The following is a 22,029-nucleotide window of genomic DNA, read 5'->3' as shown; positions in this document are numbered from 1 at the left end:
ATCATGGGATTCCTTTACATTAGTGCAGGGGTGTCCAAACTGCGGCCCGAGGGCCACATGCGGCCCAGGATGCATATGAATGCGGCCCAGCTTGAAACTCTTGGTTCCCGAGGAAATAGGAGGAGGGGGGTCTCTGCCCATTGCCCAGTTAGTAATAATAATATAATAATACGTTTATTTATTATCCAGGTGTCCCATATTCCAGTGTATAGCTCTATCTGGTTATTCAACTGGCATTGTAGTTCTTTTCTTTGTATTTCCTTTACAATTAAAAGTGTATTTTATGTGTGGCCCCATACAATTTTTCTTTCCAATGTGGCCCGGCAAGCCAAAAGTTTGGACACCCCTGCATTAGTGGCTGTCCCACTACTTTACAGTACAATTTTATTCATTACAAACTACTGTTGAACAAAAACTTTTTTTAAAATATCCAAAGTGTTCCGACTTTTTTTTTTCTTTTAATTGTGGTATTTACAATCATAGGCAGGTGCAATTTCTGCCTTTGGAGACATTTTGGCATCACACCATTTGGGCAAGGAAGCTAGGCCAGTCAGTTCTTTAGTTCTGATCAGCCAATAATAATCAGAGCCCTAAGGCTGGTGAAGTACTCAGTCTGTACTTGTGCTACTAAGTGAATAGTCACCAGACTTTGGAGTTTAGTTGCCATTTAAACACGCAGACCATGAGCATCGGTGTATAAGGATTACTTACAATTTTGTCTCAACAACATGCTTTTTCACCAATTTGTATGGCAGGAGGGCTTACTCATACTTTCAAAGATTAGTCTTGGTTGCTATAAACTTCCCTCTCATGGCAAACTAATAGTTATGAAAGTGTGTGCCTAGGTGTATTAAAGGAACAGTAACACCAAACAATGAATGCATTTCAATGGAAAGCCGTATAATGTTGCACTACTATAGTTTATATAAACAAGCTGCTGTGTAGCCATGGGGACAGCCATTCAAGCACAGGATACACAGTAGGTAACAGATAAGTACTACTATAGTTTATATAAACAAGCTGCTGTGTAGCCATGGGGGCAGCCATTCAAGCACAGGATACACAGTAGATAATAGATAAGTACTACTATAGTTTATATAAACAAGCTGCTGTGTAGCCATGGGGGCAGTCATTCAAGCACAGGATACACAGTAGAGAACAGATAAGTACTACTACTATAGTTTATATAAACAAGCTGCTGTGTAGCCATGGGGGCAGCTATTCAAAGCTGAAAAATAAGGAAAGGCACAGGATACACAGAAAATAACAGAAGTTCTGAAGAATCCCTTTGTATGTTAGTGTTTATCTAATGTGTATCCTGTGCTTGAATGGGGACTGACAGCTTACAGGAGACAGGAGTTTGGCACTACAAGTGGTTTTTATGCAACTAGATCTTGCCTTTTAGCCTGGAATTCAAAAATAAGGCCGCTGACGGTAACGTGTTGCTCATGAGCCATTGGTTGGGGATCACTGGGTTATATCAATGCTATGGTGCGTTGCCTTGTCTCTTTTTCCAGTAAAATGAAAAGTCCTAGAAGTAGTACAGTATGTATCATTTTTAAACAAGTCGGCTGTTTTTGGTTCTGGATGCATAGTTGGCCACAGGGTCATAAAGGAGTGATTTGCATGTCTCCGCTCCTAATGTCTTGTTTGAGTTAAAATCTTGTTTTTGGTATTAAGGAAGTGCTATTTGTACAGCATCAGACAAGTAAATACCTCCTGTTCTACACTGTATGTCTTACATTGTGATGGGCTTTTTGGCTCCTTTTAGCCCATCTCACCCTAACCAGGTTGGTTTCTATAGTTGAGTAAAGCCCAATAGAATGCTGCTTGTAGCCAGTTATTACCTGGAGCCCTAGAACACAGAGATCTAGAATGTTGGGCCAGTAATACCTGCAGGAAAACCTATGTTGTAAATAGTGGCTGCTGTCGGCCAATTTTATGTCTTGAATGAGAATCGAGGCACAATGGCATTGAACCACGTGTATGCAGCCTGAGCTGAGTCAATCTTTTATTTCTCTTTAAAGTCTAAAAACCAAATAGTACAATCATATCGCAACGAGAAGGTTCGACTGCTGGTGACTGTTTATTTACCGTTGATATCTTCTCACAGGGAGTTTGTATGTTCTCCAGACACAGAACAGCATCACGGTGAGTGTCAGTCCAAGGATTCCCACACAGATGGACAAAGCCAGAACAGTGTTGTTTTCAGAACCAATTCTGTACTGTAATGATCCATCTGCAGAAGCACAGAAAGGAGTTGGTTTAAAAATGCTAGTTGTTGGCCCACGTATGGCCACCATAATAGCTGCTGCCTTGGCCACTGCAAGTCTGTAGCTTTTTGGCCCTTATATGGGAACAAAGTGTTGCTGGTCTGCCTGACCATTATCTGGCTGGGGATTGCTCAAATACTGATGTGTGTTTAAAAATTCATTGGGAGAGAACCACATCTCTGCGTTTCCTCCATGTTTATCTTGTATCTAAATATCATGTACAGTATATCTTAGATTGGCTCTACTACAGCAGGGTTTTATGTTTCATCATAATTATAAATATAATTAAAGGAGAACTAAAGCTTAACTAAAGAAGTAGCTAGAAATGTTGTACATGATGTTTTGTGCTTCTGTACCAGCCCAAGGCAACCACAGCCCTTTAGCAGTAAAGATCTGTGTCTCCAAAGATGCCCCAGTAGCTCCCCATCTTCTTTTCTGCTGATTCACTGCACATGCTCTGTGCTGCTGTCACTTACTGAGCTTAGGGACCCACTCACAATATACAGTACACATAGAATAGAAATGTCACAATATAAGGCTGATTAGTAATTAATACAGATAATTACTACATGGCAGCACAGAAACCAGTGCAATTAGCATCAGAATTTAATAATCAGCAAACCTGTAGCATCAGCTTATATTACAGGGGAAGCTCATTTTCTGCTGGATAATTAGTGACGAGCCCTAAGCTTAGCTTCTCAACAGCCAATCAGAGCCCACTGAGCATGTGAGTGTCACAGACACTTTCCAAGATGGTGACCCCCTGTGACAAGTTTGAAGTCCTGGATCATTGCTGCTATTGACAAGCTGAAACTTTAGCCTCGTGCAATAAGTTCACTATATAAAATATAGCAAGTTTATTTGTAGGGTTTAGTTCTCCTTTAAGTGCCACCATATTACAATTCCAACTCAATTTGAGGTCCACAAATGCCCAATATGTGACTGTCAAATGCTGTTCCACCAGGCCTTTAGCCTTTGTTGTGAAGGGACTTGGCATTGGGAAGTGGACCTGCTGTAAAATGGGGAGTGTTCTGCTGTTGGTTGGGAAATCATCAAGGTCATTATCATCCTGGGCTGGTTTTAGGGACTATGCAGGTAATATAAAATTCATGGCTCACTTTGTAGAAGTCCCTTTACCCTGAGGCCAACGCCCAGTGCTGATCCTTGTTCAGAATTAGTCCTTGATTATATAAATGTGCTATAATAATTCATGTTAGATTGTTTCAGGCATGCACTTATGTCCCTTGTAATAGAATCCTTTGTAAATAAATAAATCATGTTCACCGTATGCTGCCCTAATTATTCACCATTTTACCTGAGGCGCAATCTTTTTTCCAGTCCATTGAAATCACAGGTGCCATAAGTTGAGTGAAGTTGAGGAGTGGGCAGGGAGAGTCACATCCAGGCAGCGCCAGCTCATACGGTTCCCTGACGGTTTCATTGCGGTAGAACATTCTTACACTGTGGGTACTAGGGCAGATATACGGTAGTTCAGTGTTAACATCTGATCTGTCTGACGCAACACAATGAAAGAAAAGGGGTAAGAAAGCATTACTGACCCTCAGCCCCGTCTCTGACTTACCCATCAGCCTCCTTGTAGAATTCAATTATGTGGCAGGAGGAATAAGGAGGGTGCAAACCGTTGTAAACTTTCAGGGCTCCCTGTAACGCTATGAGGGTGCTGTCATGCTAAAACGGACAGAAGGAAAGAAACCGAACATTGTTATAGAAGATCACTGCAATATAAAGATAAAGCCCATAATAAACTCTTTTTGTCATTTTAATTTTGAAATCATGTAAACAAACGAATGATCTAAAGATCAGACAGTCTCCTGGCTTCCCTCCCTGTCTGTAGGGCAAGGTGCAATGAACCAAGACAGTCGGGCGATTCTAATACATAATCATATGATGCAATGCCGGGTTGACTTTACTGTGACATCATACAGTATATGGCAGTAGCAGCAGCTGGCAGATTCAGTTGCCAAGGTTTATAGTCACCCGAACAAAGGTGATCCAGGATTATGAAATATTCACATTCAAAAAATGGGCACCAGGTTACTAAGTTTACCAAGAGGGTTATTTTTAAAAGTATATTCAGCAATATAATTATCAAATATAAAATAATTGGGGGTGCTACTTTGTTAGATAGCTCCCAGTGACTCAAATCACTTACCTCTAGGGTTGCCCCGGGCAACCCTTCTCAAAACCAGGCTGTCTGGGTCAAAAGTACCTGCCTGGTTTTCCAAATTAGGAAAACCGTGGATCTAGATTGACATGGCAATTGGCCAATCGCTGATCACCCATGACATAACCTCACCCCATGATATCATCAGCTCCACCCACGCCATCACTGCTCAGCCCTTGATGTCACTGTCCTGCATAGGGTTGCCACCTCACCCCTTTAAAATCGAACACATATGGAATACACAGCGTGCAAGATGCATGGCTGCACATAAATCAGTTCAGTCTGCATCATGCATATTAATTAATTGCTAATTAGCCATGCAGGCTGTGTTTTCCATATGTGGCAACCCTAGTCTCCCCCCTCCCCCGGTCAGGATTAACTGCCCCGAAAGGTGACAACCCTACTTACCTCTTACCCTGAACCAATGCCCCTCGTCTTTACAAAGAACAACAGGCCAGGATAATTGGATGTTATGGGTACGGCCAGTGTCAGACTGGCCCACCAGGAAAAGTCCCGGTGGGCCCAGGTATCAGTGACCCTCATGCTGCTAAACATTTGGCCTATTTCATGGCCATTCCCGATTTCTATGAGAACAAAGAGACTAAATAGATGGAATAATAGATTATAGTATGTAAAGAAAAGAGACTAGGAGAATAGAGGTTGAGTGAGGAGAGGAAGATTAATAGTACTGAGAGTGGGCCCCTGGTCTAAGGTTTTTGGGTGGTCCCCTGGTTTTCCCAATGAGACACTGGTTATGGCCCAGATGCAACTAGTGAGATCTAGAGATCCCACTTAGACTGTAAGCTCTACAAATCCGGGACCTCCTTCCTACTGTGTCTCTTACTATACAACGCTTAAGCTCTGTGTCCTTATATGAGCACTGTGTATATTTATTGTATTTATTGCGTACTTTTATACATCATACTTTTATCATATTGCACTTTTATGCATCATACTTTTATTATATTGTACTTTTATGCATCATACTTTTATTATATTGTACTTTTATGCATTGTACAGCACTGCGGCTCCTTAACAGCTCTTTACAAATAAATTTATACATACTGTACCTACATCTAACTAACAAATATGGCACCTCCAAATGATTTTATGCTTTCTTCTCTTAAAACAAATGCTGCATAATAACGTCAGCGTTTTTAGGACCTTTAAACACCCAGTGCCTTTTACTGAACTAATATATTAATGGCACGTGAGTGAAAGACATTTACAGAGCAGACTCACCGCTGAGTACATGAGCATTTTTAGAGGCAAAGACTTGTTTACCACATCCGAGAAGTTCCTCAGCAGAGCATCCACCAAGATTCCTACAGAAGAACACATGCTGCAGGTTAAATATCAGTCTATGGGATTCAGGGAAGAGAGCAGATATTTGGGGCAAGACAGGACTTTTTCCCTGAGCCCATTGGCATGAAAAAAATGATTGCACAATGTGATGATTTGTTGTGATTATCAAGAAAAGCAGTGCTTGTTAGACTTTTTCGGTTTAAGACCCCCCAGAAAGGAGGTCCCTGTTATATGGCCGGGGGTAAATACCACAGCACTACAAGCTCACCTCCCGTCAGACGGGCCTTTTCATTGGTCTTGTGCATCTCCACATGTGTCTTCACATCAAAAGCAGAGATCTCTTTCAGGGTCTTCACCACATCTGCAGTGGCCCACGAGGGCAGGCTGATGTTGTGGGATTTCTGAAGGGACACAGGGTACATATAGGAGTTGTATCTATAGGCCCAGTTGTGCAGTTACACATTTGCATGAAAGTGATTTAGCAAGTGACTATTAACTCTCTGTACGGTGCTGACCGAAGGATTCACAGGAGACGCACCTTGCTCAATAATAATGCGGCTTTATTGTGCACATCTAGTGAACATTTGGCAGTGGGTTGGTGAGGAAATAACCCTGATGAAGTGCCGGGAGAGTTAAGGCACGAAACACGTAGGTTTCCTCACCAACTCACTGCCAAATGTTCACTAGATGTGCACAATAAAGCTGCATTATTATTGAGCAAGGTGCGTCTCCTGTGAATCCTTCGGTCAGCGCCGTACAGCGGGTTCATCTTTGTGTAAATGTAAACTCCGGAATGAAGTGACCGGGATCCCACAGCTACTGGAAGGGGAGACGCTGCGCTGCTATTATCTAATATCCTCGTATTTTGCAACTGGGGGTACTTTATTTATTATAATACACAAGTTTCAGTGAGTCATGTGACAGAAATGACATCAGAACTCACCGTTTATAACTGATGACATCAGAACTCACCGTTTATAAGGATATAATTTACAAGATATTCATCGCTTTTGTGTATTATAAGGATATTACTGAGAAGTTCCATGACCATATAAAAGCACAAGGTCGAAGGCCATATTGTGGAACTCCAAGGTGACTTCTAGTATCCTCATATTTTGCAACAAGGAGTACGTTATTTATTATAATACACAAGTTTCAATGTGTCATGTTACAAATGACATCACTAAGCTCCGATTATAACCGATGACATCACTTAGCAGCGTTTATAAGGATATCATTTACGACTATTCCTTGTGTATTATAAAAGGACATTTGCACTACTTTAGAATGTGTTTTGCTTTCCAACTCACCAATGCAGTTTTATTTCCTTTGTGCTTATCATGATATTATTTTTGAGTTTGAAAAAAAGACACAAGTTCTACACTTTACATATTTAAAATCAGTCTCTGTCCTGGTAAAGGTTACAATGTAAGTTCCCAGAACACAAGAGGATCAGTTTAATCAGGAACCTCTGCCTTTAGGCTTTTTTGGGCTGTGAGGGTAAACTGCAGACCCAAAGAGTGAGACAAAGAGGATGGTCAGAACCCCAGCCCTTCATAGAAGTGTTGATAACAACTGAGCTTCTGTGCTGCCTTTAAAGGGAGACTGTCATGATTTTTATGGTGTAGTTTTTATTTCTAATTTACATTGTTAACAATGCAAATAATTCACTCTACTATATACAATTTTATTCCTGAACCAAGTATATTTTTTTAGTTGTAATATTGGTGTGTAGGTGCATCTCAGGTCATTTTGCCTGGTCATGTGCTTTCAGAAAGAGCCAGCACTTTAGGATGGAACTGCTTTCTGACAGGCTGTTGTTTCTCCTACTCAATGTAACTGAATGTGTCTTAGTGGGACCTGGATTTTACTATTAAGTGCTGTTCTTAGATCTACCAGGCAGCTGTTATCATGTTACAGGAAGGTGTTATCTGGTTACCTTCTCATTGTTCTGTTGTTAGGCTGCTTGGGGGGGAAGTGAAGTAGTGTGACATCACTCCAACTTGCAGTACAGCAGTTAAGAGTGACTGAAGTTTATCAGAGCACACGTGACATGACCGGGGGCACCTGGGAAATGGAAACTAGTAGTGATGGGCGAATTTGCGCCGAAAAATTCACGAAACGGTGTCCGTTTTTGACGCCGGCGCCTGTTTTTTCAAAAAAAAATTTTTGACGCCGTCAAATTTCTGCAGCGAATTTTCGTGGGCGTTTCGCGAATTTATTTGCTGGTGGCGAATTGCGCAAATTCGCCGCGAATTCGCGCCTGGCGAATAAATTCGCCCATCACTAGAAACTAGCCCCATGTTAAATTTCAAAATTAAATATTAAAATATATCTTTGCTCTTTTGAAAAACTCATTGCAGGGCAGAAGTCTGCTGGACCAGCACTATTAACTGAAAATCATTTTCCTGTGACAGAATCCCTTTAAGTATAGAAAACATTTTCATGCCAACTAAAGCATGTATTTCAATTGACTGAAAGAGTGTGACCTTCACTAGGCAGAACTATGGCTGTCCTTTCTTGCATTCTCCAGAATTATTAAGCCTCCTTACATAGACTCAATCATAGTAACATAGTAACATAGTAAGTAAGGTTGAAAAAAGACACATGTCATCAATCATTATTGCCCTATAGTGGAATAGAAGAGAGAAGAGAGAAAAGAACTTTCTCCCAAGGTCAGACTGTCCCATGTAGCAGTGACTCTAACCTGGCAGAAGAGAGTGTCATAGACCTTCCAGACCCAACGAGAGATAGTGGTTTCTGCTCTGTAACCTGTGTAGTTTGCTATTCGTTCCATGAAGTCCTGTGTATAAAAACAAAGCATATGAGGATTAGATGAACCAGGAACACAAATGGTCACATTTAATTGCTCTGTGAGCTGAAGGGGAAAAGTGGAAAACACATACATGCAGTTTTTTTTCATACACCTCTATCACTATCCAGTCTGTCAGGTTTAATTTTTAATCCACATATGACTATATTCCACTTATATTCAATTGATTGTTAAATGGAAAAATCTGGTAATGTCCTCAATGTTAGACTGGGCCTCCAATGGCCCATCAGTGAGCCTGATAGTCTGGGTCCATTCTCACAGCAATTACATATAGATAGTATATATAGATGCCAAATGGTATAGGTTTATATTAAGACCATATATATATGAGGATATTATTATTTCAGAGGTCCCTCGACTGTGAGGCTTAACCAGCAGTACTAATATACTTATAATACACAAAAGCCATGAATATCCTGTAAATTATATCCTTATAAACGGTGAGTTCTGATGTCATCAGTTATAAACGGTGAGTTCTGATGTCATTTCTGTCACATGACTCACTGAAATTTGTGTATTATAATAAATAAAGTACCCCCAGTTGCAAAATATGAGGATATTAGAAGTTACCTCGGAGTTCCATGACCAATATAAAAACACTCGGCCTTCGGCCTCGTGTTTTTATATGGTCATGAAACTCCTTGGTAACTTATAATATCCCTATATTTTACAAGAGGGGGTACTTTATTCACTATATAATTTACAGTAGGGAATACATCCTTTATAATACAAACAGTAAGTGATACTCAAAGTTCCCAGTATAACTCAGCCTGCAGCCTTGTGCCTTTATATGGTCACAGAACCCCTCAGTGACTTCTAATATCCTTATTTACAGTAGGGGGTACATTATCCCTTATAATACATGAGTGATACTCAGAGTTCCCTGTATAACTCTGCCTGCAGCCTTGTGCCTTTATATGGTCACAGAACAACCCCTCAGTGACTTCTAATATCCTTATCATTTACAGTAGGGGGTACATATCCCTTATAATACCTGAGTGATACTCAGAGTTCCCTGTATAACTCAGCCTGCAGCCTTGTGTCTTTATATGGTCACAGAACAACCCGTCAGTGACTTCTAATATCCTTATCATCTACAGTAGGGGTACATTATCCCTTATAATACATGAGTGATACTCAGAGTTCCCTGTATAACTCAGCCTGCAGCCTTGTGCCTTTATATGGTCACAGAACAACCACTCAGTGACTTCTAATATCCTTATCCTTTACAGTAGGGGGTACATTATCCCTTATAATACATGAGTGATACTCAGAGTTCCCTGTATAACTCAGCCTGCAGCCTTGTGCCTTTATATGGTCACAGAACAACCCCTCAGTGACTTCTAATATCCTTATCCTTTACAGTAGGGGGTACATTATCCCTTATAATACATGAGTGATACTCAGAGTTCCCTGTATAACTCAGCCTGCAGCCTTGTGCCTTTATATGGTCACAGAACAACCCCTCAGTGACTTCTAATATCCACAGCTCAATATTTCACCTTATTTTTAGGCACAAATCCACAATGTTAGCAAGAAACAGGTCACTCACCTTCCAGCTGTTTACTTTGTCCTGATAGTCTGGCTGCTGGATCGTCTCCCTCATTAGCTCATAATACCTTGGGCAGTCCTTTGAGGGGAATTTCAGGAGCTGGAAATCAGTACAATAGGTCATATCAGGCTCTGGTCTGTGATGAAATAATCCCAAAGTATTGGGGCAGCAGGAGGATTGGCAGAGGCACCAACTGGAAATTTGTAGGAATTCACAAAATGCCCAATTTCTGCAAGATATTCATTTGTTGTCAAAGCTTATTAATGAACCTTCTTTTGTCAAAGTGACTTAAATAGTATAGTTTTTTTATGGTGTCGTTTTTATTTCTAAATAATTCTAAGGCCCCCTACGACTGCAGAGTCTGCGTCCTCTATAGTTATCCCACTGTTGCCTAACAAGTGGCTCCCCCCAGGACCAGATCGACATGCCAATTTGGTCATTGTCCAATAGGATTACCCAACCTAGATATCTGGCTGATTCTTGCCCAAATTTGAGGCAGGCAGGCCATTCCAAAGACCCCATGCATGGGCCAATAAGCGGCCAACTTTGTCTGGAGATGCAAAGTCAACAGCTTAGTTGGCCGGGGTATGACAAGATTAAGGGCGAAGCACCGTCATTTCGGTACTTCGCCGATTTACTAACGGGCGCATGCATAACTTCGCTACCGAAAGAGACTGACGCTGGCGCTCATTCGCACTCAAACGCCAGGCGAAGTTGCGCTCTGGTGAAGGGTCGTAACTTCGCAAATTCACTAAGATGCAGATTTTACTGAACGTAACTTCTTGCGCCAGACTGACCTTCGCCACCTCAGACCAGGTGAAGTGCAATAGAGTAGATAGGACTTTCTCAAAATTTTTCTAAGTCCCAAAAAATGCTAGCTTCTTTTCCTTTTTTCAGGGTAATAGACTGCAAACGGGCATAAAATTTTTTTGGGGTAACCGGCTTCCCCCCTACATTTCCTAACATATGGCACATAAACTATACAGTGGGCTCATGTGTAGGGCAATATAACAACTACATTTTATTTTAATAAGGTTTCCCTGGGCTTGTGTAGTGTAATGTATTTGCTGCAACATATACGTCCATTGAAATTTAACTTCCCGCCGTATGCAAATTAGCCAATGCTAGCGCAACTTTGCTCTGCTTGCCGAATTAACGCTATCGCAACTTCGTCAGCGTTTGGCGCCCTGGACGCAACTTCACATGTTAGTGAATTATCGTTGTCTGAGTGAATTTTTGCCTGGCAAAGTGTTGCACTGCCTGTGAAAAGTCGCTGGCGAATTTTTGGCACTTAGTAAAATTTGCCGTCAAGACCCTAGTGATGTGCGGGTCGGCTTTTCCCGACCCTCCCACCACCCACGCCCAACCAAGCTCGATTTCCGGGTTCCTTTTATAGACCCACCCCGCCGATGACATCACAAAAGGGGTGGGTTGGGAGGCGCGCGTCTATAAAATTTCAACCCAGAAGTCGGAAGCCAAAATTTGGAAGGGAGAGCAGTCAGAAGAGCTCGACCGGCACTGAGAAAGGGGTGCACGATGGCGGCTCGAACCAGGCCCGCACAGCACTAGTGTGATGTAAAGAGTGATATTCCGAGACAAGTTGAAATTGGTTTTAATTTGCTATTAAATTTGTTATTATTTGTGGGTTTTGAGTTATTTAGCTTTTTATTCAGCTGCTCTCCAGTTTGTAATTTCAGCAGTCTGGTTGCTATGGTCCAAATTACTCTACCAACCCTGCACTAGTTTGAAAAAGAGACTGGAATATGTATTGGAAAGGGGCTGAATAGAAAGATGGGTAATACAATTTGTATTTGTAGCCTTACAGATGACTATGAAGATTTTCATTCATCCAGGTCATGGTATATCTAGTATAGATCTAAAAACAAGGGCAAGTCCAGTTGTTTTTAGATTTACCTATACTAGATATAGCCTTACAGAGCATTTGTTTTAAGATGGGGTCAGCGACCCCTATTTGAAAGCTAGAAAAATAAATAATGAAGACCACTTGAAAAGTTGCTTAGAATTGGCCATTCTATAACATAATAATAGTTAAAATAAAGGTGAACCGCCCTTTTAAGGTGGCTATACACAGGTGCAGAAAAGCTTCTGACAGACAAAGTCGGCAGCTTATTGTCCAGTGTATGGGGCCCTCCGACAGGTTTCCACGATCGATATCGGACCGAAAATCTTCCAGATGTCGATTGGGCAGGCTTAAAATTCCCTTTGGCTCTCTGATGCAGCCCTTGGTCCGACCACCTGCATGACCAGCATTGTGATCTGATCCTTGGGCCCTAGGATTGGATCAGCCCCAAAATCTCCTGCCCGCCACTCGTTTGGCGACCTTCATGTATAGTCACCTTGAAAGGCAAGCAGTCTGGGGGTGTATTTATTGCTGCCACAAGTAGTGGAGACCAAATTTCTACATATGATACAGCCGTTAGATAAATTGTGTCTGTAGAATTAATAGTTAAGTTCTTCAATGATTCCAGGGTATTTACCTTTAACATGACATGGTTTGGCAGGTTAGACATTATCAAAGCATTTTCAGACATTCGGTAAACAAAAGTGAAACGCACCCGATCTTGTGAGGCAGGAACTGTGTGAACAGGGATTGGCTGCCAGTGGATGTCTCGGTGCCAGAGCTGAGATCCATTGGGCGGGTATAATCCAGCTAAACTTGCTTGGGCACTCATTAGAGTCCGGTCATAGTCAGTGCTGCGAACATAGATCTGAATATCAGAAAAAAACATATTGTAAAGAATTCTGAGGAATATAATAACTACTCATTCCCCCTCTTATTACACCACTGGTCCCCATTTTTCCTGCACCCGATTAAAAGTTTGAGCAATGAAACTCTAAGGGGGAGATATCGCGACGTTCGAATTTCGATTTTTCCATTTCGAATTTTTCCATTTGATTAAATTTTCTTTGTGTTAAAACTCAGCAATTCTAATTTTGCTTAGACTTGTATGTATGATACTTATTAGGCACAAAACATTCTTAAACTTTGCCAAGTTTGAGTAGAAGTTAATGGGAGCTGTCTATGGCAATTTTAATGTGATATTTAAATGCAAGGTTTTTTTAAAACATTTTCTACTCATTGAAAATGATAGAATGAAAAATCGTACTATTCAAATTTTTTTTTTCATGGGCCGCCGCTGGCCCAGACTTGCTCCCCCGGCTGCCCCATAAAGAGCCGCTATTGTGCCACGGCGTCTTTCGCACATGCATGCACCGAGGCCTGGAGTTTCGAGGTCGGGAGGGACCCCCCAGGCACTGCCAGAATGGCCCTTCGTTTTACAGCCTCTTGGGCCCCCAAAGCTCCAGTCCGACCCTGCACACCCCAGTCCGACCCTGAATAAGTCCATAGATGTGTCACATACAGGTCCGGACTGAGAATTAAAATAGGCCCTGGCATTTCAGGTACAAAGAGGCCCAATCAGCCCACACAGAGGCCCAAATAGCTCCCACCAGCCCACTAAATACTGACTTTCTATGGCACCTTTTAGCAGCCCCTCTGGCATTTGCCAGAACCCACAGATTGCCAGTCCGGGCCTTGTCACACATATCAATTGTTTGCATTTATGCCTCTATAATTAGCAATGCAGCATGAGAAAAAACGGGAAGTAGGGGACAGCATGTGTGAAGTGGATGCAGGGCAGACATTTCAGCAACAGACATATGACTCCACTCAGTCACTACTGGTTAATGGGTCATGAGTGTTCCTATTTCTGTTTAGCACATGTCAGCAAGAATAAGGCACATTCTGAGTCTTAAACAGTAAATGTGGTTATTAAAAAGTAGACAGGAAATAAATGTACTTAAAGGGCGATATCCATTTTTGTGTTTTTTCTTCTTTTGGGTTTTCAGATCATAAAGCCAATTCCAAACATGAGCGTTATTGCACGAATATTGGAAAACGTGATTTAGGACATATAAGGCAAATCCAGAGTCAAACCTATGATTACATAACTTAGGGCAGGGATCCCCAACCTTTTGAACCTGTGAGCAACATTCAGAAGTAAAAGGAGTTGGGGAGCAACACTAGCATGAATAATGTTCTTGGGGTGCCAAATAAGGGCTGTAATTGGCCATTTGGTAGCCCCTATGTGGTCTGACTGCCTACTGACAGTTTGGCAGTGCACCTGGTTTTTATACAACCAAAACTTGCCTCCAAGACTGGAATTCAAAAATAAGCACCTGCTTTGAGGCCACTGGGAGCAACATCCAAGGACTTGGAGAGGAACATGTTACTCACGAGCTACTAGTTGGGAATCACTGCTTTAGGGTATGGCCTTTGTCATATGAAGAGTCTAGATTTAACCCAGCCATTCTCAGTTCTACCCAGACATACTCCAGCACCATAATCATTTATATACCCTCCCCTCTCTTGACCCTCTTTGATTACACCAGAGGGGTCAGATGCAAGTATATAAATAAGTGACAGTCAAGAGTAATAGAGCACTCTGACATCTTGTAGTGGTGATCCTGATTAAAACAATTGGCACAAAGTATATTCAGCACAAACCCTGTTCATTGCACTCAAGTTGAACAAGGGGGTGTACTAGTGTTCAGGGGTATAAAGTTGGCCAAGAATCTGGACCAGAACTAAGGGTAGGCAGAAGAGGCACCTGCCTAGGGCTCAACAATAGGGCGGTGCTGTGCAGGTATCTCTTAAATTGTCTTCTGCCTACTCCTAGTCCATGTTCATCGCCCTCTTGTTTTTCCCTCTGTCCCCTCCGCTCCCCTCCCCTCAGTATAGAGAGAGCGAGAGAGAGCGAGAGAGAGCGAGAGAGAGCGAGAGAGAGCGAGAGAGAGCGAGAGAGAGAGAGTACCCCTATAAATATAAGACTATTATAAGTCACCGAGGAGTTCCATGACCATGTTAAAGCACAAGGCCTCAGGCCTCCAGGTCACGGAACTCCGAGGTTATTTATAATTTCCTCATATTTTCCAACAAGGGGTACTTTATTTATTCTAATACACAAGTTTTAGTGAGTCATGTGACAAAAATCACTGAGCTTCATTTAACTGATGACATCACTAAGAGCCATTTATAAGGATAGAATTTACAGGAGATTCATGGCTTTTGTGTAATATATAGTGAATAAAGTACCCCCTCTTGTAAAATATAAGGATATTATAAGTTACCGAAGAGTTTCATGACCATATAAAAACACGAGGCCGAAGGCTGAGGGTTTTTATACAGGTCATGGAACTCCGAGGTTACTTCTAATATCCTCATATTTTGCAACTGGGGGTACTTTATTTATTATAATACACAAGTTTCAGTGAGTCATGTGACAGAAATGACATCAGAACTCACCGTTTATAAGGATATAATTTACAAGATATTCATGGCTTTTGTGTATTATATATATATAATGCAGAGATCTGTGCTTTACCTCTTGTCTGTTGTACGTGGAACTCAAGAAATGATCGTATCGCCTCCTTAGAAAGCGGCCCAGTTCATATTGTTGCCTCATTCCCTCCTACAGGTCCAAGCACAGTGTTATCTTCAGTATAAATACAATGTGGGAGATACTTCTACATTTGTAAAGAAGAACTAAAGCTTAAAAAGGAGCAAGACTAGAAGTTCTACACATTTCAGTACCATTTTTAGACAACATCTTCCCCCTGGGTGACCACAACTATTCAGCTGTTAAGATGCCCCAGTAGCTCCTCGTCTACTTTTCTCATGATTTACAGAGAAACATGGTAACATTTCAGATGTGGGTTCAAAACTACAGTATACACTTTGCTGGATTTCTTTCAAAAAGCTACAAATAACATAAGACTAAATAACCTATTCTTAAAATGCATACTGATTTCAATCTTAAATACATTTTAAAGGTGCTTTTACTGGAATAGGCAGAGCAAAGTTTATTTCTTGTAAAACTACCTATAAAGTGATCAGGGCCCACTTGTAGAAAATAAGATCCTTACAATAATCATAATTCACAAATTATTAACAAGACCATTTCCGATAGGAACAATGTATGAAATGTTCTCTGTAAAATTTACGAGAATAAATGTAATGGGAGTAATTCATCTTTTACGTTACTTTTAGTATGATGTAGACAGTAGGGATGTAGCGAACGTCGGAAAAAAAGTTCGCGAACATATTCGCGAACTTGCGCAAAAACGCGAGCGGTTCGCGAACGGTTCGCGAACCCCATAGACTTCAATGGGAAGGCGAACTTTAACATCTAGAAAAGACATTTCTGGCCAGAAAAATGATTTTAAAGTTGTTTAAAGGGTGCAACGACCTGGACAGTGGCATGCCAGAGGGGGATCAAGGGCAAAAATGTATCTGAAAAATCTGCCTGTGTGTGCTTGGAAGAGATAGTGTAGGGGGAGAGCTGTTAGTGATTTCAGGGACAGATGATAGTAAGTTTGCTGGCTAGTAATCTGCTTGATACTGCTCTGTATTGGAGGGACAGAAGTCTGCAGGGATTTGAGGGACATTTTAGCTTAGGTAGCTTTGCTGGCTAGTAATCTACTGTTCTCTTTAAACAACTGCCATACGTTGACCTTGTAGGCATTGTTTGCCCAGTTTTTTTGGACGCAGCCACTGAAGCACAGTTGCCAGAAAAAATATGCCATATAAATGCTGAAAATAGTCATTTTTCGCCATACGTTGACCTTGTAGACATTGTTTGCCCAGTTTTTTTGGACGCAGCCACTGAAGCACAGTTGCCAGAAAAAATATGCCATATAAATGCTGAAAATAGTAATTTTTCGCCATACGTTGACCTTGTAGACATTGTTTGCCCAGTTTTTTTGGTTGCAGCCACTGAAGCACAGTTGCCAGAAAAAATATGCCACATAAATGCTGAAAATAGTCATTTTTTGCCATATACGTTGAGTCAACGTATGGCAAAAAATGACTATTTTCAGCATTTATATGGCATATTTTTTCTGGCCTCTGTGCTTCAGTGGCTGTGGCCAAAAAAACTGGGCAAACAATGCCTACAAGGTCAACGTATACACTACTACAGCGGTGGATACGGATTACGTAAAATATATTATGGCTGCTTGAAAAAAGTGACTCCGGTGTTTTTTCTGGAGACGGTAATATTATGGATATTTAGACAGAATGGGAACAAGGTCACACAGCTCGATGGCGGGTTGAAGAAAACAGTGTGCAAATAATGCCTACAAGGCCAACGTATACACTACTACAGCGGTGGATACGGATTACGTAAAATATATGAATGCTGCTTGAAAAAAGTGACTCCGGTGTTTTTTCTGGAGACGGTAATATTATGGATATTTAGACAGAATGGGAACAAGGTCACACAGCTCGATGGCGGGTTGAAGAAAACAGTGTGCAAATAATGCCTACAAGGCCAACGTATACACTACTACAGCGGTGGATACGGATTACGTAAAATATATTATGGCTGCTTGAAAAAAGTGACTCCGGTGTTTTTTCTGGAGACGGTAATATTATGGATATTTAGACAGAATGTGAACAAGGTCACACAGCTCGATGGCGGGTTGAAGAAAACAGTGTGCAAATAATGCCTACAGGGCAAATAATGCCTAAAAGGTCAACTTATACACTACTACAGCGGTAGTAAAATAAAAAAAAGTAAAATAAAAAAAAAATGAATATTAAAAAAAAAAATTAAAGTTGGTGCTGCTGAACTACTAGGAGCAGCAGATTAGCACACCAGTCCCACTCCCCAACACTGCTAGACTAATAGCACTGGGCTCTTATAGTAGTAGTAGTAGTAGTAGTAGTAGTAGTAGTAGTAAAACAACAAAAAAATAAATAAAAGCAGTCCTTACAAGGACTACTGTTATTGCAGCAGTCAGCAGATGAGATCAGAAGCAGGACAGCTGCCCACTGCAGCTACATACAGAGCACTGCAGTAGAAGGTAGATTACTAGCCAGCAAAGCTACCTAAGCTTAAATGTCCCTCAAACCCCTGCAGACTTCTGTCCCTCCAATAACAGAGCAGTATCAAAACGATTACTAGCCAGCAAACTTTCAACTGTCCCTGAAATCACTAACAGGCAGCAGCTCTCTCCCTACACTATCTCTTCAGCACACACAGGCAGAGTGAAAAAACGCTGCAGGGCTTCGGTTTTTATAGGGAAGGGGAGTGGTCCAGGGGAGAGCTTCCTGATTGGCTGCCATGTACCTGCTGGTCTGGGGTGAGAGGGCAAAAAAAAGCGCCAACAATGGCGAACCCAAAATGGCGAACGTCGCGCGACGTTCGCGAACTTCCGGCGAGCGCGAACACCCGATGTTCGCGCGAACAAGTTCGCCGGCGAACAGTTCGCGACATCTCTAGTAGACAGTGATGTTAAGAGAAAATTTGCAATTGTTGGTCAATTTGTGGTTTTTACATTATTTAGCTGTTCATTCATCAGCTATCCAGATTTGAAATTTCAGCAGCTGTTTGCTAGGGTCCAGTTTACCCTTGCACACAATAATGGGTTTGCATAAGCAAAGCAGGAACTAGGGGTCGGCAGAAGAGGCACCTGCCTACGGCACAATGATAGGGGGGAGTTGGGCAGTTGGGTCTTTTGCAGTGGCTCAACTACCGGGGGAGCAAAGGGTGCACCCCCTCAGGGCCCCCTGGCAGCTTGCGCGCACTGGATTCATGCAGAAAATAGCGTACGGAGGGGGGCAGGGGGGGGCCCGGCTGCCCCCCTCTAGTTAGGTTACTGGTCTTTTGCCTACCCCTAGTCCAAGTTTGCTCCCCTCTTCCGCTCTCCCCTCCTCTCTGGTACGTAGGTGAATGTTCACACGTGCATGCTGGGGGGCATGGTTACCAGCCAGGTTGCCTGGGGCACCGAGTTGGCTTGAACCGGGCAGCGTTGAACTTCACTGGGGTTGCTGCCTCAGGGGCTCCAACCAGGCCCCCCTGTGGCAGTTGCAAAGCCCCCTTTTGGCCTCTGCCCCGACTGCAACCCCCTTCGGGCCCTCCTGCGTATACCTTGTTTCTTACAGTTGCGAACAGGGGCCATGGAGGGAGGTTGGGTCAGGGGCCAGAGGAATTGGTATGAGGCAGGGAACGGGTCTGGGCCAGCGGGGCCCATAAGAGCATAAGAGATTGGAAAATCAATAGGAGAGGCCTAAATAAAAAGAAAAGTAATACAAAGTAACAATAATAATCAAATATTAACCTCACAGAGCAAAAGATTTTTGGCTGCCAGGATCAGTTCCCCAATTTGAAATAAATAAATAAATAAATAAAAAGTGGCTAACAAAAGGATATTCAATAACATCAAACCAACTACCCCATTTACTTGTTGGCTATTAATTGCCTCTACCATAGTACTAAATGGTGATTTAGTCCCGTTTTACCCTTAGTTAATTTTCCTTTGAATAATGAACCCCAGCATTTATATTATGTCTGAGAGCACAGACAGCAGAGAGGTTAATAGTACAGCCCTTGTACTTATTTGTGGTTCTGTGAGACTAGAAATGGTGCTCATGATTTAAATGATATGTGATTATATATGTGATTATCAGTGCACTTATTACATGTGGGTACAGCTTTCTGTTGAGCTTGCCTCAAAGCTGATTATTATTGTAAATCTCCATTTTCTGTTCTTGTAGCCACACATTAAAGGGAATATTTATCAAGGGTCGAATTTCGAATTGAAAAAACTTCGAATTCAAAAAGACCAACTGAAATTAATTCAAAGGTTTTTTTTTTTGGTTGAACAGGTCCATTTTCGATCAAATAGGTCCATATTTGGCCGAATTCGAATCGTACGAATCAAGTCCACCAATTGATTCCAAATAGGTTCCAGGAGGTCCCCCATAGGCTAAAACAGCAATTCGGCAGGTTTTAGATGGCGAATGGTCGAAGTCGAATTTTTAAATTGACAGTACATGATAAATTTAGGTATTCAAATTTTTTTCAAATTCGAATTGAATTTGGACTATTCCCTAGTTGTAGTACACTAAAATTAGCTCGAACTTTTAATTTTTTTTCATTCGAAAATTCACCTCAACCTTTGATAAATCTGCCCCTAGAAGAGAATGGGAACATCCTCCTCCCCAGGTGTTTAATTATAAATTCTGTTGTTTTTAGTTAAAATTATTATGAGATAAGGTTATACCATTGGCCTTTGTATTGAACATACCGTATGTGCTGAATCAGCAAGATGGAATTACAGTGTGTAAATGTAGTATGAATGTTTGGGGGTTTTTTTTGCAGACACATCTAAATGTGCATTACCTGGGTCAGCTGTTGGAGTCCATTCGGCCATAACTTTTCCTTGTGCGGGTCATTGGGGTATGTGTCAATGGGAGCACGGTCTCCATGGCGAAAGACCTGGAACCAGAAGAATTAGCATTCTTTCACTAACACAACCTGGGTTGGTCATTCCATTAAAGGAGACATATAGAATAAATGAAAAACCCCTCATTTTGTAGGCAATTATTAATAATATATGGCGTTGGCTTCACATTGGGCTAAAAATGAAAACTATCTTTAGAAATGGTCAGTATTGGAGCTCCCTATAGATGTCCAATGGACCCTGTCAATGTTTCAGTTGAGGGGTGGGTGTGTCCTAATGGTCCCTGCCAAAATCACAGTAGGAGGCGGATAGCCAATCACAGCCCTGCAGTCGTACAAGCAAAGACAGGTTTCAGTTCCCTATCAGGTCAGCCCAGCTGCTGATTGGTTCATAACCTACAGTGCCTTGTGCTGAGTGGCGCCAGCTCCCTGCATAGCTTGGGAAAGGAGACAGCAGGAAGTCAAAAATATGGGCGGGACTAGTAGGGTTTTTTGTAGAAATTTTCAATAAAGTAACCAGAAACACTACTTTTAAAGCCCATTCCTTCTATTTTTAAAACAGTAAAATGCACTGGTACATTCTTGTTTTTTTACATAATATGTCTCCTTTAAGTGAGTGGTTAAATGTTGGCCAAATATATTACCGGTCACACCTTTTTTTTTCCTTGCATCACATTTTTGAGTGCTAAAAATTGGATATTTACTGTAAATGATTACCTAAACCACAAAACAATTGTTATTTATAAACTATATTTGTATATTTGTAGTTTTCAAAAATGTGAGCATGGGAGTCCAATTTTTATAATAGGGCCCAAGGTGTATGGCTGTCTATAAAAACAAAAAAAAAAAGTAAGAATATTGTGCAGAGAACAAAGGTTAGTAAGTGAAGTGCTTTTTATTGCAGATATACTTACACGTGGCTCTTAAGGGAGAACTAAAGCTTAAAGGGATTCTGTCTGTGATTTTTATGGTGTAGTTTTTATTCTTGAATTACACTGTTTCCACTGCAAATAATTCACTCTACCATATAAAATGTAATTCCTGAACCAACAAGTGTATTTGTTTTTTAGTAATATTGGTGTGTAGGTGCATCTCTGGTTATTTTGCCTGGTCATGTGCTTTCAGAAAGAGCCAGCACTTTAGGATGGAACTGCTTTCTGGCAGGCTGTTGTTTCTCCTACTGAACTGAATGTGTTGCACTGGGACCTGTATTTTACTATTGAGTGCTGTTCTTAGATCTACCAGTGAGCTGTTATCTTGTGTTAGGGAGCTGCTATCTGGTTACCTTCCCATTGTTCTGCTGATGGGCTGCTGGGAGAGAAGGGTGATTTCACTCCAACTTGCAGTTCAGCATTAAAGAGTGACTGAAGTTTATCAGAGCACAAGTCACATGACTGGGGGCAGCTGGGAAATTGACAATATGTCTAACCCAATGTGAGATTTTAAAATGAAATATAAAATAATCAATTTGCTCTTTTGAAAAAAGGATTTCAGTGCAGAAGTCTGCTGGAGCAGCACTATTAACTGATGCATTTTGGAAAAAAAAACACTTTTTCCAATGACAGAATCCCTTTAACTAAAGAAGTAGCTAGAAATGTTGTACATTATGTTTT

General features: G+C 41.5%; 1 protein-coding gene across 2 annotated transcripts in view; it reads right to left on the bottom strand.

Moving 5' to 3' along the window:
• Positions 1–1,998: 1,998 nt before the first annotated feature.
• acp4.S (acid phosphatase 4 S homeolog) overlaps positions 1,999–22,029 on the bottom strand; it is a 39,404-nt gene continuing 19,373 nt past the window's right edge. For both annotated transcript variants that reach the window (XM_041570510.1, NM_001093611.1), the window contains 10 exon segments: positions 20,357–20,452; positions 15,554–15,640; positions 12,725–12,877; positions 10,149–10,247; positions 8,471–8,566; positions 6,032–6,164; positions 5,701–5,783; positions 3,856–3,962; positions 3,589–3,743; positions 1,999–2,239 (listed from right to left, as the gene is read on the bottom strand). In XM_041570510.1, coding sequence (XP_041426444.1) covers positions 2,091–2,239; positions 3,589–3,743; positions 3,856–3,962; positions 5,701–5,783; positions 6,032–6,164; positions 8,471–8,566; positions 10,149–10,247; positions 12,725–12,877; positions 15,554–15,640; positions 20,357–20,452 — 1,158 coding nt within the window. In that variant the 3' untranslated portion in view covers positions 1,999–2,090.

Source organism: Xenopus laevis, chromosome 7S (assembly GCF_017654675.1).
Source record: "Xenopus laevis strain J_2021 chromosome 7S, Xenopus_laevis_v10.1, whole genome shotgun sequence".
NCBI lineage: Eukaryota > Metazoa > Chordata > Amphibia > Anura > Pipidae > Xenopus > Xenopus laevis.
The sequence above is the reverse complement of the archived record's forward strand: the minus strand, read 5'-3'. Positions and strand labels throughout refer to the sequence as shown.